The 26,810-nt window shown below is 39.5% G+C and overlaps 1 protein-coding gene across 2 annotated transcripts in view; it reads right to left on the bottom strand.

Moving 5' to 3' along the window:
- The window catches only part of ZFR (zinc finger RNA binding protein), a 75,577-nt gene extending 59,130 nt beyond the window's left edge, over positions 1-16,447 (bottom strand). The window contains exons 1-2 of one of the 2 annotated variants that reach the window (XM_044002111.1): positions 16,217-16,447; positions 15,772-15,871 (exon numbers count right to left, since the gene is read on the bottom strand). In XM_044002111.1, the coding sequence (XP_043858046.1) occupies positions 15,772-15,871; positions 16,217-16,253 (137 nt within the window). In that variant the 5' untranslated portion in view covers positions 16,254-16,447. The remainder of the gene's footprint in view (positions 1-15,771; positions 15,872-16,216) is intronic. The other variant, XM_044002121.1, reaches the window with a different exon arrangement.
- Between the last annotated feature and the right edge of the window lie 10,363 nt (positions 16,448-26,810).

The raw sequence follows: 26,810 nt of genomic DNA, 5'->3' as shown, positions 1-26,810 counted from the left end.
TGGGCAAGTCACTTAGCCCAAATTGCCTCACAAAAAAAAAAAAAAAAAAAGAATTTTTCTGAGGACTTCCAGGGCAGAGCCAAGATGGCTGAGGAAAGGCAGTGAGCTCCCAAACTCATGACATGATCACTCCAAAAAACATACAAATAATGCCATAGGAAAATGCCCGGAGCAGCAAAACTCACAGAAGAATGTGCTGAAATCATCTTCTAACCAAGAACGGCTTGGAAGATCAGAAGGAGGGAGCTGCTATGCTGATACAGGAGTAGAGTCCAACCACACAGTCACCCTGACACAGATCCAGTCCCAGGAAGGCCTCACCAGAAGGAGACTGCCAGAGCCTCTAAATCAGCTGAAGTGCCAGTGTTATCTGGAACTAAACTCAGTCTGGTGAGAGGGCTGAGCCCTGGGCAGGGGGGAGACTGGGGTCTATGCTGGTGCTGAGGCAGAACTTGGATTTTTCACCCCTGCTGAGAAGCAGGAGGCAGGCTTGAGTAGCAGTGGCCCAGGTGAGGGAGGGGCACAGGCTTGCCAGAGCTAACAACCACAACACACAAAGCTGGTTGATTAGCAAGTTGGTCTGGGGTCATCTATGGACCAGAGAACAGGCCAGGCAAGTGAAGAACCTGATCCTCCTTAAATCATACCACCTGGGACTTCTTAACCTTGGGATACTGCAGCCTGGAAACAGTGCCCCCACTTTAAGGAGCTAAAAGTCAAGTAAAAGAAAGCCAAGATGAGCAGAGAAAGGTGAGGACCATAGAAAGGTCTTCAGAAACAAGGAAGACCAAGGTGCACCCTCAGAGGAAGATGTCAACATCAGGGCCCCTATATCTAAAGCTTCCAAGAAAAATATGAATTGGTCTCAGGCCACAGAGATACTCAAAAAGGACTTTGAAGATAAAGTTAGAGACATAAAGTAAAAAATGGAAAGAGAAATGAGGGTGATGCAGGAAAGACATGAGAAAAAAGTCAACAGCTTGAAAAGTCAAATTGGCCAAATGGAAAAGGAGGTACAAAAGCTCTCTGATGAAAATAATTGCCTAAGAATGAGGATTGAACAAATGGAAGCCAGTGACTTTATGAGAAACCAAGACACAATAAGGCAAATCCAAATGAATAAAAAAACAGAGGGCAATGTGAAATATCTTCTTGGAAAAACTGCTGACCTGGAAAATAGGTCCAGGAGAGATAATATGAAAATTGGTCTACCTTAAAACTATGATCTTCCAAGATATTCTCAGGGAAAATTTCCCTGAAATTCTAGAAGCAGCAGCTAAAATAGAAATTGAAAGAATCCACCAATCACCTCCAGAAAGAGATCCCAAGAGGAAAACTCCTAGGAATATTATAGCCAAATTTCACAGCTCTCAGGTGAAGGAGAAAGTATTGTAAGCTGCCAAAAAGAAAGAATTCAAGTACTGTGGAGCCCTAGTCAGGATAGCACAAGATCTAGCAGCTTCTACATTAAAGGACCAGAGGGCATGGAATATGACATTCCAGAGGGCAAAGGAAATGGGATTACAACCAAGAATCATCTACCCAGCAAAACTCAGCCTAATATTTCAGCAGAAAAAATGGGACTTTAATGAAAAAGAAGACTTTCAGATATTTGTGATGAAAAGACCTGAACTTAATGGCAAATCTGACTTTCAAATAAAAAACTGGAGCTGGGGGACATATCTGGGGTCATAAAGTGGGCGACTGTCTTGTGTCTGAGGCCGGGCTTTGGCTGGGATCCCCTTGGGTCCAGGGGTGATGCTTTGTCCACTGTGTCACCTAGCTAGGTGATGACATCTTTAGGGTTAAATTGAGGGGTGAAGGGAATGCACTGGTGGAGGGGGAAGGGCAGAGGTGAAATCCTACATGAAAGAAACAGGAAAAGGCTTATGGAGTGGGAGAAGAGATAGGAGAGGAGCAGAGCAGTAAATGAATTTTACACTTATCAGAAAAGGCTCAAAGACCTTAAACTCATCAGAGCTGCCTCAAGGAGGGACTAACACACACACCCAACTGGGTGGAGTAATCTATTTAAACTGGGCAGTAAATGAGCCTAACACTCATCAGAATTGGCTCAAAAACCTCAATCTCATTAGAATTGGCTCAAGGAGGGAATAATGTACACACTCAATTGGGTGGAGTAATCTCTCTAACCCTGCAGGAAAATAAGAGGGGAAGGGGATAAAGAGAGAGGGGCAAAAGAAGGAAGGGAAGAGTGGGGGAGGGGACAGAGAAGCAAATCTCGTTTGAAAAGTGATAGGATAAAAGAAGAGGGACAACAGAATAAATATCATGGGGAAGGGAATAGGATGGAAGGGGAACAGTTAACAATAGTAATCATGAAAAAGAGAAAAGGGGAAAAATTGTACAAAAAATATTTATAGCAACTCTTGGTAGAGGCTAAGAATTGAGAATCAAGGGAATGTCCATCAATTCAGGAATGATGGAAAAAGCTGTGCTATATGATTGTAATGGAATGGTCTTGTGCTACAGGAAATGACAAACAGGATGATCCCCCCAAAACCTGGAAAGACTAATGAACACTGATGTATAGTGAAGTAAGCAAAGCTGGGAGGACATTGTGCATAGTGACAACAGTATTGTTCAATGAGCAATTGTGAATGACTTAACTACTCTGAGCAGACAATCCCAAGGAACTAATGAGGAAGCTTACTATGCACCCCCGTAGAAAGAACTGATAAAAAGAACACTTGTGGATTGTACATATATAACCTGGTTGTGATCTTGTGGAGGGAGGAGGAAAAAAAAATTTATTTGCCAGTTCTGCAGCATTTTATCTCACCACATTCTTTCCAAGATCACTAACAATAGCTCAGCAAAGATACCCACCAGTTCTTTCAGTATCCTGGGAGCTCATTGAGGGCAAACAGGTGATCGCTTACCATGGTCCCATCTACCTTGAGCTCTGTCTTGGGCAGCTTTAACTCTCTCCCTTCATTTAACCAGTTCACCTTGATTGGGTCCTACCCTCTCCTTAAGTCTTCTTCTTTCCCCTAAATACAACTTTTAAAACCCCCACAAAAATCTTTTTTGTGGTCCTTCCCTTTCACTTTTCAACCTCAGCTCATTCTGAGTCTACACTTAAGGTATTTAACGGTCAACTATGAAACAAATTATTAGTACCAACGTATGAGGCAGAATGGATAGAAAAATCCTAGAATATGATTCCTATGCCTAGAAAAAGTGAACAAACCCTATCAGATTCCAAATTTCAACAACCTGCTGCATACCTATGAATCTAGCTCTAAATCTTACTTCTGGCTTCAGCAGTGGACATGTCATTCCCAGTCCTGGACCTTGCTTTCAGTTCTATTTCACTTACAAACCACCCATACAGCTGGTCTGTTCCAAGAGCTAGCTTTCTTTGGAGAGTAAATATTCCTATGTTCTAGTCTATTAGGCAGTTACTATAGCTAAGAGTTTTCATTCCCAAGATGGCAGAAGGAAAGCACTCCATTTTTCCTTACAAATATATTCTTTCTGTAACACCACAAGTTTCTTAGCCTGAGAATGTAGCTATTTATTTTTATGGGGAAATATGTTGAGCTCTAACCACACAAGTTTTAGAATATGATTAACTTTTTATGCCAGTGAAAGGTCGTTAAACTAACAAAACTCAGTTTTATGTCCCTCTACTAATAAATATAGCTCCAGCCTTATTTCACATTACTCCTCTTAACACACGTTCAAAGCAAACTGGACTCCTATCCCCTGAATAGGACATTTCATACTCCACCTCCTACATTCATAAGCTATCTTCTATTCCAGGAATACAATCTCACTTCACCTCCCCCCTTAAAAGCCATATCTTTTTGCAAGGCTGATATCTCAGATTTACCTCTTGCTAGAAGCCTTCCCTGATACTCCCTCCTCCTTAGTGCACTCTCCATGATGAATGTACTTTGTACTTATTCATATAAATATATTACTTCAAACCTCAAGTAGAATGTGGCAAGGACGAGGTTTTTTTTTTTTTTGGTTTGTTTTTTTTTTTGGGGGGGGGCGCGCGGGTTGGTCTTAGTCTCTAGAGGCCTGATAAAGGTCTTATTTGTTGAACTGAACCTATTTTGTACATAGTATTGAAACCTGCAGTTAAATAATAGAAGACTGCAATTCAGAAAGACTACTCTCTTTAGACATTGCAGTCATTGCAAACATTGCACCACAGCAGAATAACAATTTTTCAACTATCTTGTTGGATGAGTGTCATTGCTAGTCTAAAAAAGATAACTGTGACAGGCAAAATCAGACAGTACATTAGACTGAAGTATTTAAAGACCCAATTTCCCCAGCTCTCTGCTTATCCCCACAAGTTACAGAACTTCCTATTATAGTATTACAACTGAATTTTGTTGTCATCTTTAACTTTTCCCTGTCAATTCCCTGCTGCCCACAAACATACCCAGGCCTCCTCTAGTTTTATAAAAACCCCACTTAGTTCCATTTCTTTTCTCAACATCCTACATTTCTTTTTCCTTTCACAGACAAATTCTTGGGGGAAAAAAGCTGTCTCCAGTTGCACTTACTTTCTCTGCTTTCATTTCTCACCCCCTTGAAATGTAGCTTCAGCTTCATTCAACTGAAACTTCCCTCTCCACAGTTACTGATATTTTATACTAGATCCAATGGCTTTTTCTCAGTCATCCTTTGTCAGTATCTGACTGCTGACCACCTTCTCCTCCAAAAGTTTTCCCACTCCCTAATTCTGGGTTGAGGCTATGTTCCCTCTACGATCTCTGCTCTCCTGAGTTAAATCATAATCTCTATGTATAAGACTCCCAAGATCTATGAATACATCCCTGGTCTCTTTTTGGAGCTCCAGTTCTACACCATCAATTGCTTATTGGATACATCCAAATGTACATCACAGAGGCATCTTAAACTCAACAAGTCTGAAACAGAACTCATCTCTTCCCTAGATCCATTCATCTTCCTAACTTTGTTAGTTCTATAAAGAGTAGCACCATCTCTCCAGTGTCCAAGGTTCACAACTCAATCATTGATGATTCACTAAATCCCTCACTACTCATCCCCCATCCCTCATATTTTTCTCTTTCACTCACAGCTACTGCTCTCATTCAGGCCCTCATCACCTCTCTTCTAAACTACAACTGTATCCTAAATGCTCTCTGCCTCTCTAGTTATACTCCACACAGGTGCCAGTCACTTCCTTTCTGTCTTTTTTTTTTTTTTGGTGGGGGGGGGGGTGAGGCAATTGGGGTTAAGTGACTTGCCTAGGGTCACACAGCTAGTAATTGTTAAGTGTCTGAGGTCAAATTTGAACTCAGCTCCTCCTGAATCCAGAGTTGGTGCTCTATCCTCTGCGCCACCTAGCTGCCCCACCAGACATTTCCTAAAGCATGGGTCTGATGTCACTCCCCTGCTCCAAAAGCTCTCACTTGTCTCTACAATCGATTAACAAACTCCCCTGGCATTACAAGTCCTCAACAGCCTGGCTCCAGCATATCTTTCCAGACTTATTATATATAGTCCAGCCAAAATAGAATCTGTGGCTTTGTTCAGGCTGTCTCCTATACACAGAATAAACCTCATCTCCACCTCTCAGAATACCTAGATTACTTCAAAGTTCAGCCCAAATGCTACATGAGGTCCTGTTAGCTGACACTAGTAACTCCACCCCCTTTGTATTCTTTTTATATATAGTTTGTCTCCATTTATATAGTATGCACAAAACTATCCGTATATAGTTTTGTTTCTATTTATACATGTTCATGTTGTTTCCCCTGTTAGAATGTAAGCCTCTTGAGGGTAGAGATAATTTCCTGTTTGTCTTCGTATCATTAGCACCTCTAATGGTGCCTGGCACACAATAAAACACTTTATAAATGCTCATTAATTGACTATATAAATCAAACCATCATTTAAAAAAAATTACAAATTATGTAGCAAAGTACAGGGTTAAAAGTAGACCTGTGATTTTACTGAAATGGGGAACTCTTGAGATGAGGAATGCTTACCAAATCAGGCAGGCATCTTCTCCACAACTTATAGTCTTAAAGAGTTGCCGAGACTCTAAGCCCTAGAGTGATAAGAAGGAATGACTTACCCAGGATCACACAGCCAATGTTTCAGAGGAATACTTAAACTGAGGTCTTCCTGGCTCTGAGGCCAGCTCTCTATCAATTATGCTACAGCTTCAAAAATTTAATGTCAAAATTTTAACCCATGTTCTCAATCACATAGTCAATGATTACTATTTTAGAGAACACTGCCTTCAGCCTGTTTTAACTACTTATAGCACAGTTCTTATGGATCTCCATAACATTCAAATGAAATAACTTCGAAGACAGCAACCAAATTGACTACAAAGTACAGGACAACTTTTGAAAACTGAAATAGCAAAGTGTGATCTGAATTATTTTCTCAGGTAAACTCAAAAAAGATCAGACTTCCAGCATTTTTTCATCAGGTCCTTTAAATAAAAACTTAAATGTATCAGGAAAGCTACCTAAATTAAACCTGTAGATCAGTAATTTTAGAATTTAAAAAATTACTCCTAACTTTCCTGTACTTGAAAAGTTTTAATTTTCATATTATAACTATGCTGCAATTGTATTTAGTCTATAAAATAATCCCCAATCTCACAGAATTAATTATATCATGCAGCATATGAGAAGACATTAAATTTAAGTTAAATATGAATGATGCTTTAATTTTATTTGGTGGGTCTCTACAAAATGAGCTTTATGTGACATCCATGAGACCCAGAAATATACTCAGACATACACATACAAAATAATTCCAGTCCTTTATTCTCTGTCTTAACTATGATACCAAATGACAATTTGTGGACAACCACAGAAGGTGCATTACTGATGATAAAAGTATTCCTAATCACCTGCTATGATTAGCATCCATAAGTTCATCTAAAATCTCCTGGAAACTATTTATGTTAAGTACCGTAGTAAGATAAGCAGAAGTTTGTTAAGGCTCTGCCTTATTAATTTGATGGGCTATCACTCAAGACTGAGAAACAGGTTTACTTGCTTCTTAAGAAAAATACTTCTTTAAATGAAAAAAATTAATTGGCAAGAGATTATACCAATTAGGTTTAAACTGGGTATACATATTATTTTTGTGATTTTGAGGCTAAACTACAGAGCTCTCTTGCATTGTTCAGAATTCCACTTTGTAGATGAAGCTATACGTGTGAAAAGCAAAACCAAAAAACACAAATATTCTACCTTTCCATTCTCAGGAGTGTCTCTCCCAAGGCTGCTCAAAATTTCCACCCATCAGGATAATACCAACAAAAACACTTGAAATTTTGAGTTTCAATATAACTTGTACCTAAGATCCCAGAATCCAGCAAATCAAATTTTAACTGCTACAACTTGAAGTACCTTAAGTCATTTGTAAGGGCAGTAAATTTCCATCACCATGGTTTCCCAAACCAGTTCACCTGGTTTTGTCAATTTCAAAGTTAATGATCAAGTTTACAAAACTATCTTATTCATGTTACCCCTATTCTTTATTGTTAAAAACCCTTACATCATCCAAAAAAATTTTAAAAAGCCCATTTACTAGTCAACACAACTGAACTCACTGGATCTTAGTAATCCAAAGATTTCTATTAGGAAAGCCAAAGCACATTTTGTCCTTTACAGATATCTCAAGAATCAACAAATGTCTAATTTCAGCAGACTGGGCTAGATTTCAAGTGATGACCATAAAAAATAACAAAATCCACTTAAAAGTCATCTAACACCTTTCATTATGGGCCAATGAGAACACATTCAAGGTAATAAAGAGTTAAAATTCCTGCCAAGAGATCATTTTTAAAAGGCAATTTTCTTAAAAGGACAGCAATATTCATAGTGAATTATATGTGTGAAACAAAAGAACAAGCTTAGGGTCTATGGGATTTGTGTTAGAATTAGAAAAGATCCTACGAATTCATTTAGTCCAAATCTCCAATTTTATAAGATAAGGAAACTGAGGCCCAGAAAGATTAAATGACCTCTCTCATAATTCTCAAGTATAAGTAGAAAAGCTAAAATCTGAAACAAGGACATTCTGCTTTCAGTAAAAAGTAAAAATGATGGTCCTGACTGAGCGCTCAAATTAAAGTCAATTTTCCCCCTTACTTAGGATTATCCTTTTCTATGTAGGATTGTCTCTCCTGATTATCTAAAGTTCCAGAACACTTTGTATTATCCTTTGAGTTCATTTTTCAAAACCCATTATTAGAAATAAATTAGACTTGTATTAAAAAAAAAAAACCTTTTCACTTTACATCACTGATTGTCCCTCAGAACTATGCAAATCACTCACAAAGAAAACTACTGCACTCCCAGAAAGATGTACATTTTTAATGGGAATAATGACTGCGTGAAATTTTATTGGTATAGGGAACTCCAGGATAAGAAAATTCCCTCTTAACTAAATGAAGTGTGCATCTTTTGGGCAATTTAATAGTCGGGGAGTTGCCTAAACCAGTCATATAAAACTCAAATAGAAATCATGGGCCCCCTCACAGGACATTAGGAATCCTATGGACCTGTATATTGACTTAGAAAATTACAAATTAACATTATAATCTATTGTATTAATATTTATTTTGTTAAATATTTTCTAATTTCATTTTAATCTGGTTCAAGTCACATTCCCATTTGGCAGTGTTGCTAGTCACATTGGCTGCATGTTTGACTTAGACAACTGAAAGGTTAAGTGACTTAGCCCATGCTTATACACCCATTATGTCAGAGTGAACTTGAACCCAGGTCTTTCTTTCTTCAAGGCTAGCTCTCTATGCACTATGCAAAGCTACTTCTCTGCATATTTTATTTTCGAAAATTACCTTTCTTTTAAAAAAAAAAATTGGGGGTGGAGAAATAAGGGTTAAGTGACTTGCCCAGGGTCAAATAACTAGTAAGTGTCAAGTGTCTGTGACCATATTTGAACTCAGGTCCTCCTGAATCCAGGGCCAGTGGTGTATTCAATGCACCACCTAGCTGCCCCCATCTTCTTTTTTTAATCAAGAATTATTTTTATTAATCTGTTCTTTTCATTACACTCCCCCACTTCGATTGAGCAAATTTCTTTCTAAAAAAACTGGGGAAAAAAAAGGCCTCAAACATAGCTATATTGTTCTGCAAAGCACATTTCCACATTAGTCAAGTCTAAAAAATTTTTGTTTTTCTCTCTCTGCATTTAAAGTTCAGCACAGCAAGAGAGCTAAGTTTCATATTCATTCTTTTCAACTGGTGGTTTATCATTACATTTATGAGTTCTAAAATTTTTCAAGGTTGTTTTCCTCTATGTGATCACTATCTATTTTATTTCTGTATTAGTTCATAAGGGTCTTCCCTTTTCCCTCCGAAATTATCCATTTTATAATTTCTTATGGCACAACAATATTCCTTACATTCACATATCACATTTTGTTCAGAAACATTCCCCAGTAGGAGGAAAACCCCTTTCCAATTTTTGGCTTTGAAAATATTTTTTGTACATAGGCATTTATTTCTTCTTTCTTTGAGTCCTTTGGAGTATCGGCCTAATAGTAATACAGCTATAAGCACAGAATAAATACAATATAATTTAGCTTTCTGTACACAGTTCCAGATTGCTTTCCAGAATGGCTAGATCAAAACCACAGCACCAGCAATAGTGCATTCATGCACCTGTTTAACAACAGCCTCTTCAACATGTCTCCCCCCCCAAATCCTGGTTAGTCTAATAGGTATGAAGTGGAAGGTCAAAGTTGCTTTAATTTGCATTTCATCATTATTAGTGTTCTGGAGCATTTTTAAAGCCTAGATTTCTTCCCCTTGAAAACTGCCTATTCCTTTGATCATGTATCTATTATGAAATGGCTCAGTCTTATAAATTTGAATCAGGGGGGCAGCTAGATGGCGCAGTGGATAAAGCACTGGCCCTGGATTCAGGAGGACCTGAGTTCAAATCCAGCCCAGACACTTGACACTTACTAGCTGTGTGACCCTGGGCAAGTCACTTAACCCTCATTGCCCTGCCAAAAAAAAAAAAAAAAGAGGGAGAGAAATTTGAATCAGTCCCTTATATATCTTGGATATAAGACCTTTATTATAAACTTGTTGCAAAGATTTTTCCAGTAATGTTTCCCTTCTCCTTTTTACATTAGGTTTATTTGTACAAAATCTTTTAAATGTTATATAATTTAAATTGTCTATTTTATCTTATGTGATCCTTTCTATCAAATGTATTGTAATGAACTCTTTCCCATCTATAGATCCAAAAGGTAATATTTTTGCTCACTCCTGTAACTTATGATGTAACCTCATATCTTAGTCATGTATAGATTGGTGTATAATGTGAAGTGTTGGTCTACACTTCATTTCTAGCAGACTGCCATCTAGTTTTCTTCGCTATTTTTGTCAAACAGTCCTTGCTATATACTTTTAATGGGTTTAAAATTTTAAATGTGAGTGTAAAGGAATTTTGCCCCAAAGTTAGCTTTTAGCTTTCTAGGGAAAAAATGGGGCAACTAGGTGGCACAGTGGATAAAGCACCGGCCCTGGAGTCAGGAGGACCTGAGTTCAAATTTGACCTTAAACACTTGACATTTACTAGCTGTGTGACCCTGGGCAAGTCACTTAACCCTCACTGCCTCACGAAAAGAGAAGTTAAGGTCCCCTTCTCTAGACTGTCAAAATCTTTTTGGATCTTGACCATCATCCAGTTACTTATTCCTTCTCCAGAATTGTGTATTCTACAAGCTTGATGAGTGTGCCATGTAGGCCTTTACTGAAGTTAAAATAAAAATATTAAAACAGCAGAAAACAAAGCATATGTCCCTTAGACACTTCACATCTTCTATTAAGTTAACATAGAAAATTAATGACTACCATGAATTCAATCATTCAATCAATTCTGAAACTAATTTTGTCACCGATCCATCTTTTTCTATGAAAAGTATACTTTAACATTTGCTTTGCTTAAACCTAAAAAAAACCTATCCACAGCATTTCCACATCCACTAATATAGTAACTGTCAAGACAGAAAACAAAGATATTCTAGTTTGACCTGTTCTTGATAAAGTCATGCTCATTTTCTGTAACCACTACTTCATTTCCCAGCTGTTCACTAACCATTTCTTTAATAATCTATTCTAGAATATTCCCAGGAATCATAGTCAAGCTCATTGGTCTAGAGTTTGCAGATCCTGACTCTTTCCCTTTAAAATTTTTGGGTTATTTTTCTTCTTCAGTCCTTTGGTTTCCTCTCTTGTGTTCCATGATTCGTTAATGTTATTGATGGTGGCAACTGCCACATCAGCAACAACCTTTTCAGTATCTAAGGATGTGACATAGCTCAATACACAGGCTTAATTATTACAAAAATAAAGGACATGAATAAGAAAAATACATCAAGGACTGCTTTTAATTACATATATAAAGTTCAAAAAAATAGGTGTGACAGGGGCAGCTAGGTGGCGCAGTGGATAAAGCACCAGCCCTGGATTCAGGAGTACCTGAATTCAAATCCAGCCTCAGACACTTGACACTAGCTGGCTGTGTGACCCTGGGCAAGTCACTTAACCTCCACTGCCCTGCAAAAACAAACAAACAAAACCCCAACAACAAAGGTTAAAAATAGTTCTTACATGTAACTAAAAAAAAAAAATCCAAAAAAATTTGGGGGCAGCTAGGTGGCATAGTGGATAAAGCACCAGCCCTGGAGTGAGGAGGATCTGAGTTCAAATCCAGACTCAGACACTTGACACTTACTAGCTGTGTGACCCTAGGCAAGTCACTTAACCCTCATTGCCTCACCAAAAAAAAAAAAAATAGGTGTGACAGAATAAAATTTTTACTCTCCTGTTACATTCAACTGCCTACTAAAAATACTTCCATGTCTATATCCCACAGGCATCTCAAAATCAACATATTCAAAACAGAATTCATCCTTGCTCCTATGCCTATTCCTCTTTCTAATCTTCCTATTTCTGTTAAGGGTATTACTATTCTTGTTACTTAGAATGGCAATGTATGGGCCATCTTCACTCTCCCCACAATCTTCACCTCCATCCAATGAGTAATCAACTCTTGTCAAATCCACTTTCTAAACATCTCTTCTATTCACACCTTTCTGTCCAGGCCTTAACCACCTCTCCTCAGGACCACTCCAATAGTCTTCTAACTGTTCCTCCTGACTCCAGCATCTCCACTCTCCATAGAACTGACAAGTTGTTAATTCTAAAGCGCAAGTCTAACTAAGTCAATACTCTGGATATCAAATCATTACTCTGTATGGCATTTAAAGTTCTTAATACCCTGGCTCTGGCCTATCCTTTGAGGCTAATGCCCTATTATCGTCTCCCTCACACTCTAGAATCCACACAAGCTTGCTTACTTGCTGCTCCAAATACATGACATTAAATCTTCCACCTCTGATTCTGCAAAAATGCACCTGTCCCCTGGGACCCCCTATGTTTTTTCCTTTGCAAAGTTCAAGATCCTTCAGGATAACAGCATGAATAGGTGGTTTATTTGGGGGGGGGGGTGCAATGAGGGTTAAGTGACAGTGCTTTATATTTCTACACAAGATGTGAATTCTCTCCTTTGAAAGTTTATATTTAAATCCTTTATGCAACACTTAAGGAATATATGAATAGCTTAATTTTTCCCGCCTGTGATTTGATCTTGTTGGACAAGGGGTGAATATATGAACATTTACTATTTCCATAGCCTCATAATCACTACTAATGAAAAGTATGGCATTAATGTCAGGGAAGAACAATCATTAAATGTATTAACTGTGATCTGTACAATTCTTTTTTTAAACAATTAGCCTGAAGTCCTCCTGTCTTGTTTCTAAGGTATTGTCAAGGAAATTTTTAGTAAAACTTCCTGATATAAAAATGCATTTCATTAACTGTGTAATTTAAAAATACTTGTGAAGTTCAAGCAATTTTCATTTTATGCAGGATCAGCACATTTAGCAATAAAAGGAACCTTTAATGGTCCTCTAATCCAATCCCCATTATTCTACAGATTAAGTAAAATGAGGTCTGGAGAAATTATGGGATTTGCCCAAGGTTACTCACACAAGTGGCAGAGCTGAGATTTGAACCTAGGTTTTTTTGACTCTAAATTTAGCACACTTTCCTTTGCACCAAGTAGCTTCTCTTACTGTGGGATTACAGTAAAAAGCAAGCTGTCAACTATTTTTGATAACGTGAATAAACATAAATACAATTTAAGGTATTATTTTTGTGAAGTATTCATGAATTTAATATATAAAATGGTTGGTAAATTTTAGTCACATCTTTTTAATTTTTCAAGGTTATAGAAACATATTCCATTTAAGGTTCTCTATAGAATTTCCTTAACATCTCACAAGAAAGTTATGTGCCTGTAATCTTTTATCCAAAATTTAAAAATGGCTAAGTATATCCTAAATGAAGTTTGTTCCTATACTGTATATTTTCAGTTCAAAACTTTTTAGAAAAAATATTTTTTCAAGTTGCTCTCTCTCTTACACAATCAAATGTATCAGTTAACAATTAAAATTCCAATAGATTTAGCACCTAATGAGATAAGACACCAGAAATATGGCCTTTTTCTTTATGTAAACCAGTAAGATTCATATCCTCCTCTTTTAGAACACTCAGTACTTGGTAGTTTGATTTATGACACAGATTCTAATCTACAACCTCTTTTGTAGTTAAGGACATGGGAAGTTCCAAATATCTCTTGAAAATTTCCATCCAAGTAACATCACAGTACTCAACAGTTACATCAAATACAACTTTTGCTAGTTTTTAAACACTGATGACACAAAAGAAAGAACTTGTTATAGTGTAACAAGTTCAAATGGAGGAGTGGGTGGTTGTTGTTTTTTTAAATCTCTTCACTCCTCAGATTGCAGTTAGGGGAAGAGACAATGTCATGGACGTTTATAGTCTATGACAAATATTTACATTTTATTTTATTATTTTAAAAAACCTGAATCTTTGAGGAGCTCTCTTTGTAAGGTACTTCCTCTACCAAAGCAAACAGGCACTTGGAACATCCAACCTTAGAGACTTGCTTAGCATTACACAGCCAATACGTATCACCCTAGAAATCAAGTCTTCTTGACTTCCATGCCAACTCTCCAACTACTGCACCATGCTGCCTCTCTATATATTTATATTATAAACAGCTATATTTGAGCTTATTTGAAAATGTTTAATGAAAAAACTGTTCTTGTTTTTGTAGCTAATAATCAAATGTAATTTCAAAAATATTTTAAAGACAAATTTTAAAATTAATCCAAAGGTAAAGAAGGAAATCAGCCATAGGTTTTTGCTGGTCTTTGATCACAAAGGTTAGGAAAAACTTTAGAAACCAATATTTGTTTTTCTTGTAGGAGAGTTCCCAATACCAACAAAACCACAGGTTGAATCTCTATCCCTTAGTGATTTTACAAGAAGGCCTACTTATATATTTTCTCACTGAAGCAGATGCCAAAATTCCCTTATTTGTTGGTACTGAAACATTAAAATTAATCTTCCTAAAATAATAGACAATACCAGATGCATCTCAATGACTCAGTACTATAATGCTTGCACTATACATATATTTAATAAGATGGTAAGACAGTAAAACTAAGGAAAACTCTTATCCCATCTGGAAACTCAGTTGCTATAATATAGGTGCCTTATAGGTTTAGTAGGTCTTGACACTTCCTGTGTATGTATTTCTCAGAATAACAATTCCACTGGTCTCAGGTAAATTGATGCCTAAATGCCTCAAGTTGGCAGGGAACTTAATTTAATATAGTCTTACTATTCTTTATTCCCGAAAGTTAAGTTGGCCACCAGAGTAGCTTCCAAAGAACAGGAAAAAAATACCCCAGGAAAAATAACAGATTCCCACCCACCCACCCCCACCACAAGAGGATGGCAAGGTAAGGGGAAGTTGGGGGGAGGGTGAAAGCAGAGAGGTAGGTACTGTTTTAAGAGAAATCCAGCACCATTCTTTTCCCATTCCTTACAGAGGGCTAGTGGGTGATCTGACTCACCTCCCAAGGTGTCTTAGCCCAAAGTCCTCTCCACGTGAAGAGGGGATGGAGAGGTAAGAAAAAGGGAGAGGAGATAAAGGTGAGAAGAAACAGAGGAAAAGATGAAAAGGAAGAGAAAGGAGAGAAGAGGATGGAGAGAAGTGAAGGGGAAGCAAAGAAGAGGGAAAAGAGGAAGAATAGAGGAAGGGATGAAGAAGAAAGAAGAGGGAATGGAGAGGAAGTGGAAAAGATGGGAAAAGAAGGGATGAAGAGAAGAGGGGAGAGGAGGAAGAGGAAAAATTAGAGAGGGGAAGAGGGGATGGAGAGGAAGGGATGAAGAGAGGGAGGAGGGGGAGAAGAGGAGGAGGAGGAGGAGCAGAGGAAGAGGAGGGGAGAGGGGAGGAGGCTGGAGGGAGGCGGAGGAAGAGACTAGCGACAGGAGGGGTCTGCATGCGCTTCCTCCCCGGCTGGCCGCTGCTCGCCGGCTCCGCACTCCGGCCCAGGCCGCGGGAGGCCATCTTAGTTTGTGGGCCTGCAGCGGTGGCTCCGTCCTCCGCCTCCTCCGGGCCCTCTCTCGCCCCGGGGTCTCCCCGAGCCCCGGGAAGGCGGGGGAAAGGGGGGGGCGGCGGACGAAGGCCTGGGCCGGCGGTCGCTCTCCCTCCTCCTCCTCCTCCTCCTCGGCCTCTGCCGCTGGGGGCGCGGGGGTCAGGGGAGGGAAGGCTCGGGCAGGGGCGCAGCACGACGAGGGGGGCCGTTACCTATACTGGGCCGCGGCCGCCGCCGCCGCCGCCCCGCTGTGGGTGAATCCAAAGTAGTTGCCGGTCGCCATTTTGGCATCTTCCCCCAGCCGGCTGGGCACTGCGGCGGGCGCCACGGAGAGTCGGGTCCCATGGCGGGAGGAGGGAGACACGAAGGAGCACAGACACCGGGCAGGGGATGATGGAGGGGAGGGAGGAGGGAGCGGGGAGGAGGGAGGGGGGGAGAGAGAGAGAGAGAGAGAGAGAGACACGCTCGGTGAGAAGCCTCCCTAGCCCGCGGGGCCCAGGCCGCCGCCGCAGCAGCCGCCGCCTCCTCCCTCCTCCCGCCTCACACACACCCCGAGGCCTCCTCCCCTCCCCGCCTCCCCACCCCCCCTCACCTCGCCATCCCCGTCAGAAGGGCTAGGGGCGACAGGGGCTCACGGTGGGGGAAAATTATACTCACCATAGGTGAAGGAAACTACAGGGCATATGGGAATCATGGGCTCGGGCTGCTGCTGCTGAACTCTGAACTCTCACCCGCTGCCTCCCCTCCTCTGCCCCGCTCCTCCTCGGCGGAGAACAGACCCGCCGCCGCTGTTCTCACTGCGCAGGCGCCACCGGTCCTGGGCACCCTGGGAGATGTAGTCCACTTCGCCTCCTCTCCCTGCTTCTTCGTCTTTCCTCCTCCTCCTCCTCCTCCTCCTCCTCCTCCTCCTCCTGCTCCTGCTCCTGCTCCTGCTCCTGCTCCTGCTCCTCCTCCTGCTTCTGCTTCTGCTCCTACTCCTGCTCCTCCTCCTTCTCCTCCTCCTGCTCCTCCTTCGCCGCCGCCGCCTCCTCCTTTTGCCTCCTCCTCTTCTCTCCTCCTCTTCCCTCCTCTTCTCTTCTCCTCCTCTTCCTTCCTCCTCTACCCTCCTCCCCTTACTCCCCCTCTTCCTCCTCCGTCCTCCCCCCTTCTCCTCTTCCTATGCTTCCTCTTCCTCCTCCCTCCTCTTCCTCCCTTTTCCTGCGCTTGAAGTATCCCTCGCTTATTTTCGCTTTCGTCTTATCTTTCACTCCTCCTTCCTTTCGCTCCTCCGTTCTGCATCTCTTTCTCGTTCGTTCCGTTTCAGCGGGGCTTTAACTGGGGAATTAGGAACTGGAATGGTTTTCTAACCCCTTTTCAGAGACTGAAGGGAGAGAAGGGTGGGAGAATTGGTATGAAACTAAAGCCCTTCCAAAAATAACTGAAATGCTGTTCTGCTTTAGCCCATCCCCTCACCGACAAACATCATACACACCCCCACCCCCATCACCCCCTGCAATCACGCACACCCTCACAGCCCCGTACATACATACATATATGTATATCTATATATCTTACTCTTCTCTTTGCTTACTACTTTAGCATTTTCCACTGCTTTACTTGTTTGCTTCTCTTTTTTTTTTCTTGGTTGTCTCTCCTTTCTTGGCTGCCTGTCTTTAGCGACCTTTCATTTCTTCTTTCCTTCTCCTTCCTTACCTCCCTCCTCCAGTTCTTCCTCTTTAACCTTCTTTCCTTCCTTCTGTCCTAAATGCCTCTTGAGATAGTTTAAAGAGAGTTGGTTGTGTGACGCTGACTTTACTCATGATATTAAGGGCTTCATTTGTAAATAAAACAGCATGAGATCTTCATGTACCCATGCCAGCCCTGGAAGACTGGCCCAGTTCCTTTTTTTTTTTTTAAACCACCTCTCATGACCCTTGAAAGTAGAAATCCGAGAGGCTATAAGATCCCACGCAATATATGCTCCAAAGATACTTCTTCCATTTTCAGAAGGGTAAAATGTAGAAAATTAAGTCCTTTTATGTGTTCTTAGAGAATGAATAGCATTGTATTCAAGATTACTAATGTTGCCCAAAGCAAAGGTTATCGGTGTTCCAGTGAAAGCATGTTGTTCCTTTGTTGCTGTAAATAGAATAACTCCCACAATAGGTTATTACAATTGTACTTTAAAAAAAAAGAAAAAAGAAAATTTGATGAGCCAGGAATTTCAATGAGCTATCTGGTTTCAAGGCAGACTAACTGCTTGGGGGTTGAATTTGCAAATGCTTACAAGGTTGTTTCAATGAAAGGGAGGAAAAGAACAGTTGTTAATCACCTACCCAATAAATAGGCTTGTCTGCACCAGTTTTATGCTTGGCTTCAGGTGGACCTTTGGAGGTTAAAGACTCTGGGTTAGAGGTTGAAGGTAGCTCTGCCCTCATTGAACTTGCAAGTGAACCAGCAAGGCAAAAAGGTGGGTGGATCTTGTCCACTTAGGTCCCTTCTCCAGGATGAAATAAATGTACAGACTCATGACAGACCACAAGTATGAGTCTCCCAGAGGTGAGACAGCCCATAGGAAGCGCCTTTGCTTGTCTTTGATTGAATGTTCATCTTAAGATAACACATTGACATCCACTATAGAGTAAACATATTCTTTTATCAGTCCATTCCAAATGACACACAAAAAAAATCCAGTCTATCCTAGGAAAGTACAGATTGTACCTAGAGTTTACCCAGATAGGTGGAATTGTCAGACACAGCCTAAATAAGATCAACAAAAAGAGATTTTTAAGGGTGAATATGAAGGCAGTCCATTACAATTAGTTTTGTTATGCAGCATAGCATAAGAATATAAGGGGAGGGGGGCAGCTAGGTGACATAATGGATAGAACACTGGCCCTGGCGTCAGGAGGACCTAAGTTCAAATCTGGCCTCAGACATGTAACACTAGCTGTGTGACCCTGGGCAAGTCACTTAACCCCAATTGCCTCACCAAAAAAAAGAATGTAAGGGGAAGGGATTGTGGTTAATCAAATATTCTAGTTAATTGATGATAACCAAACCAAGCTCCTCCGAAGTCCTTTTCTCTCTCCCTGTGGCAATGGATATGTCCTTAGGTTACAATTACAACAGTTTCAACTTAACCTATTTGATGAAGCTGTTGACTCTGAAAAATGAGAAACGGATGAATGAATGAAAATCACTTATTAAGAATTTACTATGTACCAAACACTGTACTAAGCACAGGGGATACAAATACAACAGCAAGCCAATCCCTGCCCTCAAGAAGTTTACATTCTAATATAGTAAAAAAAGAACTCACATTGGGAAGTAGTAGCCAGGGAAGGGCACTGTATTCTGGAAAGTTACTGGTATGGTGAAGGGGATAAAAGTAAAACCATTGACTCTGATCATCACCATTTCTTAGAAAAGTTTCAGTATCAAGATAGGGACTAGACCTGTAATTTCCTTGAGATAGGGAACTCCTAGGTGAAAAGAAGTTTAACCAATACAAAAAAGTTACCAAAACTGTGTCTCAGCCCACAAACATTTGGGAAAAAGGTAACACAGTAGTTTAGAATACAGACTCTTTGGAAAGACATTATGGAGGAAAATTATTAATTCACTCATTAATTTATTCAACAAATATTTATTTTGTATTCTCACATGTCAGACCCCTGCTCAGACTTGGGACAGGAACTTAGAGTCTACTTAGGGTTGGGGGGGGGCAGGCAGAGAGGGCAAACAACATATACAAAGAACATTAAATATAGAATATCTACAATGTAGAAACAAAGTAATTCCTGGGGAGGGACATTAGCTAGCAAGGGGAGTGGGAGATCAAGCTAGGTGGACAGTCAGGCTGAGCTTTGAAGAAAGTTAGGAATTCTATGAGGGGGGAGGGGGATAGTGTGTGTCCAGGAATCAGACACAGAAGATGGAATGCTGGGGACCAACAAGTAAGGTGGTTTGGTTGGAACATAAAGTGCATGATATAGAATTATAGGAAAGAACTATACTGTAAGGACTTTATTCTCTCTCTCTCTCTCTCTCTCTCTCTCTCTCTCTCTCTCTCTCTCTCTCTGTTGGGCAGGGCAATGAGGTTTAGGTGACTTGCCCAGTGTCACACAGCTAGTAAGTGTCAAATGTCTGAGGTCATATTTGAACTTAGGTCCTCCTGAATCCAGGACTGGTGCTTTATCCACTGTACCACCTAGCTGCCCCCTACAGACAGTATTTCTGATAAAGTCCTCAAATTTAAAATATATAGAGAACTGAATCAAATATACAAAAATACAAGTCATTCCCTAATTGAGAAATGGTCAAAGGATATGAACAGGCAGTTTTCAGATAATGAAATTAAAACTTTCTACAGTCATATGAAAAAATGTTCTCAATCACTACTGATTAGAGAAATACAAATTAAAACTACTCTGATAAAAAAAAAAGAAAGAAAACAAATAACAAAATACACTTACTAGCTGTGTGACCCTGGGCAAGTCAGGTAACCCTCATTGAGAAAAAAGAAAGAAAGAAAGAAAGAAAGAAAGAAAGAAAGAAAGAAAGAAAGAAAGAAAGAAAGAAAGAAAGAAAGAAAGAAAGAGAGAAAGAAAGAAAGAAAGAAAGAAAGAAAGAAAGAAAGAAAGAAAGAGAGAAAGAAAGAAAGAAAGAAAGAAAGAAAGAAAGAAAGAAAGAAAACCACTCTGATGTCCTACCTCACACCTGTCCAATTGGCTAATATGACAAAAAAAGGAAAATGATAAATGTTGGGGAAGCTCTGGGAAAATTGGAACACTAATGCACTGTTGGTGGAGCTGTGAACTGATCCAACCATTCAGAAGAACAATTTGGAACCATGCCCAAAAGGCTTTAAAACTGTGTATACCCTTTGACCTAGCAATACCACTATTGGTCTATATCCCAAAGAGATCATAAAAAAGGGGAAAGGACCCATATGTACAAAAATATTCATAGCTGCTCTTTTTGTGGCTGTAGAGAATTGGAAATTGAGGGGATGCCCATCAACTGGGAAATGCCTAAACAAATTGTGATATATAAATGTAATGGAATACTATTGTGCTATAAGAAATGATAAGCAGGCAGATTTCAGAAAAACCTGGAAAGACATATGAATTGATGCTGAGTGAAATGAGCAGAACCAAGAGAACATTTTACACAGTATCAATAACATGTTGTGATGATCAGCTGTGATAGACTTAACTCTTCTCAGCAATACAATGATCCGAGACAATACCAAAAGACTTATGTTGGAAAATGTTCTCCACATTCAGAAAAAAGAACTATGGACTCTGGATGCAGATTGAAGCATGCTATTTTCACTTTTGTTGTTGCTTTTTTGTTATTGTTCTTGTTTATTCTTTCTTGCATTTTTTTCCTTTTGTTCTGATTAATGTGGAAATATGTTTAACATGATAGTAATGTATAACCTATATCAAATTTCTTGCTGGCCTTGGGAGGGGGGAGGGAAGGGAGGGTGGGAGAAAAATTTGGAACTCAAAAAATATCTTTACATGTAATTGAGAAAATTAAAAGTTAAAAGAAAAGAGAGAGAAAAGGAAACCCACTAGAGCTTCTTGAGCAGGGAAGAAATAAGGTCAGATCAATGTTGTTGTTGTTTTCCAATTTTTAAACATTTTTATTTAAAGTTTCGAGTTCCAAATTCTATCCTCTCCTTCCTTCCCTGCTGCCACCTCCACCCTCCCCACCCCCAGGCAGTAAGTAATGAAATATAGGTTGTACATGTGTAATCATGTAAAACATTTCCATATTATACAAGAAACACAAAAACACTTGAACAAAAGAAAAATGAAAGAACGAAAGTGAGAAATAGTATGCTTCAATCTATTCGATCATTATCAGTTCTTTCTCTGGAGGTGTATAGTATCCTTCATCATTAGTCCTTTGGGATTGTCTTGGATCATTGCATTCCTGAGAATAGTTAAGTCATTCACAGTCATCAAACAATATTGCTTTTATTGTGTTCAATATTCTCCTGGTTCTGTTCACTTCACTATGCATCAGTTCACGTAAGTCTTTCCAGTTTTTCTGAAATCATCCTGCTTGTCATTTCTTATAGCACAAAAATATTCCATTACAATCATATACCACAGCCTGTTTAGCCATTCCCCAATTGATGGGCATCCCTTCAATTTCCAATTCTTAGGCACCATAAAAAGAGCTGCTATAAATATTTTTGTACAAATATGTTATTTTCCCTTTTTTGGTGGGGGATATCTTTGGACTATAGACCGCTTAGCAGTGGTATTACTGGGTCAAAGGGTATGCAGTTTTATTACCCTTTGGGCACAGTTCCAAATTCCTCTCCAAAATGGTTGGATGACTTCACAACTCCACCAAAAGTACATTAGTTTCCCCATTTTCCCATATTCCCTCCAACATTTTTTTGTCATATTAGACCCTCTGATAGGTGTGAGGTGGTACCTCAGAGTTGTTTCAATTTATATTTCTCTGATCAAAAGTGATTTAGAGCATTTTTTATATGACTATAGGTATCTTTGATTTCTTTGTCAGATCAATGTTTTAAGGGTGTCAGTTTAGCAGCTGTACAGAGAATGGATTGAAAAGAAGAAAAACTGGAAGTAGGGAGGCCAATAATCTTTCCATTGTCTAGGTGGGAAGTGATGAAGGCCGTGACTCTGTGAGTGGAGAGATGAAGTCAAAAGTGAGATATATTATGGAGACAGATGCCAGGAAACTTGGCAACTGATTACATATGAAAGTTGAAGGGGATGGGAGATTCAGGGTTGGGCTAAAATAAAAAAAAATGAGTGACTGGAAGGGAAGTGAGAAAGAGGGGTATATTTGGGGGGAAAGATAATGAGTTTACTTTGAACATTTTACATTTGAGATGCTTATGGGACATCTGGTTGGAGAAATCTTATGGATATTTGATGATGAGAATCAGAAGTTCAGTTTACATTAGGGTTGGCTATATAGATCTGTTATTTATCTATGAATTAGGGAGATAATATGAAAGATTACAGTTGGTCTTATGAGGGCAGATGAGAAACACAGGAAGAAAAAGAGAAAGATAGATTGACATATGCATAGAGACAGAAGAGTGAAAGAGTGACAGAAAGAAGAGAGAGAGAAATGGATAGAAAGAGAAAGATAATAGAGAAAGAAGAGAACAGGAGACATGACAGAGCCCTCTGGTGACCCAGAGAAACAGAAAGATTGGGAGAGTCTTTCCCTTCTAAACATTAATCCTACTTTTAAGAGGGCGTGAGATCAAGGTCAAAAGTAGAAGGGTTAATGTTCACAAGGAGAAAAGTTGCCTCCTCTAAGACTGGAACAAAGAAGAGAATGGAGGTGGGAGAACAGTGTGTGGAAATGTTGAGTCAATTAAAGTATAGAAATGAGAAGAAGAGAGAACTCAGGACAGACAGCCTCAACATTTTCAGTGAAGTATGAGTCATGTTCTCCTTTTGAGAAGAGTATGGAGGCTTGGTGTAGGTGGTATAAAGAGAAAAGTTTAGGATGGACTCCGTGGGGATCAGGATAGAGAGCTAAGCAGGGAAGAATAAGAGAGGTCACACTTAGCAGTGAACACTGAGTTGAATTTATATAACATACATTTGTAGTGGACCCATCCAATGAAGTCATTCAACTTTCTTCTCACCTGACTAGGAACAATCTCAGAGAAGGTGGACTATGGAAGACTAAAAACAATATAGCCTCACAAAAGTGCCCAAGTCAGGGAAAGAGAAACCAAGATAGTCTTGAGATGTAACTAAACTAAGTCATTCTGAGAACATTTATAAATGAAGTTGGAATGAGTATAACAAAAAGACACAAAATAGAGCAGACCTGCCAGGGTTTTCACCATGATCTATTTTCATCTTCTATATTACAGTTCAACTCTACCAGTTCAAGTTTTGGGATGCTGTATGAAGTAGTGATACTTAAGAAGATGAAATTGGGAGGAGTAGCTGGATCTAATTAAATATACACAGAAGAAACCCTTTTTGAAGATATTACTAAATCCCAAGACATTCAGGGAATGATTTTCACGACATCTCAAAAAGGAGAGTATTCCAAAAAGAATAGAAAAGATTGATGATGGTAATAGTACCCAAAAGGTGACATCATCAACTACTACCAGCTTTCACTCTCATCTCTATCAATTTGCATGAGAATGGCCTGGGCATAGACCCTTGATGAAAATATGAGAAGAGAACAGGCAGATTTTGCAGATGATTTTTAAAAATTCATTTTTTTGTGGGGCAATGAGGGTTAAGAGACTTGCCCAGGGTCACACAGCTAGTAAATGTCAAGTGTCTGAGGCAGGATTTGAACTCAGGTCCTCCTGAATCCAGGGCCAGTGCTTTATCCACTGCACCACCTAGCTGTACCAATGATTTCTTATAGTAGAACACATCTTCACATGGAAAAAATGGGAGAACACAAGATTTTTCTGTGTTTTTTGTTGGTTGATTACAACAACCACTTGATTTGGCAGAGCAAATGTAGCCTTAAAGATTCTTTTCCAATATAATGGACTCCAGGGTCAGTACTGTGACAATTGAAGTGACACCCCCTGCTGGAGAGATACTGCAGGAAAGCTCTGCCATGAGGAGACGGCATCTGAGGGCAAGCCATGTGGTTTGGAAGGTCAGTTCCTTGGCATCAGGAAGGCTTGTGGGATGAAGAAGGGGCAAGGCTCTCTCTCTCATCAGGACCTCGTGGGGAGTGGAGCTAGAAATGCTGGCTCCCTGGGTTAGATAGATGTAGGCATCTAGGCCTTTCTCTCTCTTCACCAAATTCTTGTGTCAAGATAATGGAATGTGATAGATGAGATTTAGCAGATACTCAGGGGCCCACCTGGAGATTACTAGATTGTAAGTATACCTGGCTTGTACTTAAAGGTACTTAAGAAAGCATGGTACTTAAGAAGCTAAAAACTTTGAACTTTACATTGAGACCACCTTTGGGTCCAGTGAACCAATGAATTTGAATGACACTAGCCAATCAGCTTGAAGAACCCCCCATTTCTGGGAGGGGAACATGCAGCAGGAAGTGGATGATGGAGAGAGTCTTCTTCCTCTTTTGGCTAGAGAGATTGGAGTGGTGGCAGGACTTCACAGGGAAGTTTAGGAAGGTGAGGATTTCCAGGCTATAAGAAATCTGTTCTCAATCTTTCTCTTTCTTTTACTACCTTTCAATAAACCCTTAAAAAACCTAAACTCATTTATCAGTGATTTTAGTCAGCTTCCCCCCAAAACTGGGGGGGTCAGATTAGAACCCACATTTAGAATTTTTAAATTACACATTCTTATGCTCCTTAATAAATGTTTAAAAGTCTAAACTCCTGCTAAAGCTTCTAATTTATTGGGGACCATTCATTAGAATTTCAGATACCTCACAAACAGCAACCATTCAGATGGTGACCCTGAAGTATTCAGATGGCGACTTTACAGTACTCTATCCAAAGCTTCTTTTTGAAGAAGTAGTTGCAGAATATTACTGGAATGTACCTTACCTTACCACAGTTACTGTCATGGATATTTTTACTTAAATGTTTTTATTTCTTATGGAGAGGGACTTAATGTGTATGGTAGAACAGAAACATAAATGATAGAGGAATAAAAACAAAAGGAAACAATAAAACACATTTTTAAAGAATTGTTATTAGAAGTGGCTGAAAGATGCATATTACCCAAATTGTGACATGCAGTTAGATGAACAACCCATTGAGTTAATCTATTAGCACATTTATTTAGGATGGATGGTACAAATAAATAATACACATTGGACCTAGAATTTAATAAGAAGAAAGAGGGCTGCATTGAATGTAGGGAATTATGAGATCCTTTCAATGATGTGAAATTGCTTCTCTCCACAAAAGCTCATTTTTTTAATACCAATGATTTTTTTTCTAGAGATGCTATATGACTACAAATCCTGGGACATCATGTTCTCAGAACAATAAGAATTGCAGATGACCTGAAGGGCAGTGGAAAGATATCTGCTAGGTATAAGTAGGTTGTAGCATATTAATAACAATGACTCATATGAGAAAAAATGGTAGCCAAAAAAGCCAATGTAATTGGCTTAATAGAATCATAGTGTCTATTTTTTTTTTCCTTTCTTTCTTTTTTGGTGAGACAATTGGGGTTAAGTGACTTGCCCAGGGTCACACAGCCAGTAAGTGTTAAGTGTCTGAGGCCAGATTTGAACTCAGGTCCTCCTGACTCCAGGACCAGTGCTCTATCCACTGAACCATCTAGCTGGCCCCAAATCATAGTGTATAGAAAGAAGAAGCTGATAGTTCTGCTGTTTTGGTTGGACCATATCTGGAGAATGATATTTGCTTCTGGGTACTACATTTTAGATAGACTATTAGTATGGCAAATGTCCAAAGGACAGTGACCAGAATGGTAAAGGGTTTTAAGATTATACTATGCAAGAGTGGGTTGAAGGGTCTGGGGAGATTTAGACTGAAACAGTGAGACTTGGGTAGTGGGGAAAGTTCATGATGGCCACTTTTAAGTATTTGAAAAGCTTTCATGAGGAAGAAGAATTAAGCTTGCTCTAGAGCCTAACTTCTTAAACTGTGGGTCATGACCCCATATGGGATCATATAACTGAATGTGGGTGTAGTGAAAAATTTGGCAAAAATAAAAGGTTATATAAACGTATTTAAATACCCAGGGTTGTATAAACATTTTTCGGGTGAAAAGAGGTTGCGAGTGAAAAAAGTTTAAGAAACCCTGCTCTAGAGTACCTTTGTCTCAAAGGGTCGAAGTAGGAATTATGGTTAGAAATTACAAAGCGCTACATTTCAATTCAAAATAAGGGGGAAAATCCTCATAATTAGAACTACCACAAATTGGAATGATCTGCTTCAGGAGGTTGTGGGTTGCCCAGCATTGGCAATCTTCAAATGGAACTTGGATGACCACTTGTCAGGAATTTTAAGAGAAATTCTTGTTTAGGTTGGACTAGATAACCCCTGAGATTTCTTACAATTTTGAGAGTCTAAGATGGTATGATTATCACACACACACACACACACACACACACACACACACACAGATATTCTTGCTCTGAAGGACTTTATAATCTAATAGACATGCATAAAAACAAATACAAATGAGAATATAAGCACTTAATACCTGAACAAAATACCATGTACCACCTCACAGCTATCCAATTGGCTAATATGACAAAAAAGGAAAATGATAAATGTTGGAGATGTTCTCCACATCCAGAAAAAGAACGATGGAGT

This window comes from Dromiciops gliroides, chromosome 1, assembly GCF_019393635.1.
Source record: "Dromiciops gliroides isolate mDroGli1 chromosome 1, mDroGli1.pri, whole genome shotgun sequence".
Taxonomy (NCBI): Eukaryota; Metazoa; Chordata; class Mammalia; order Microbiotheria; family Microbiotheriidae; genus Dromiciops; species Dromiciops gliroides.
Note: the sequence above shows the minus strand (reverse complement) of the source record. Positions and strands in the feature narration are given on the sequence as shown.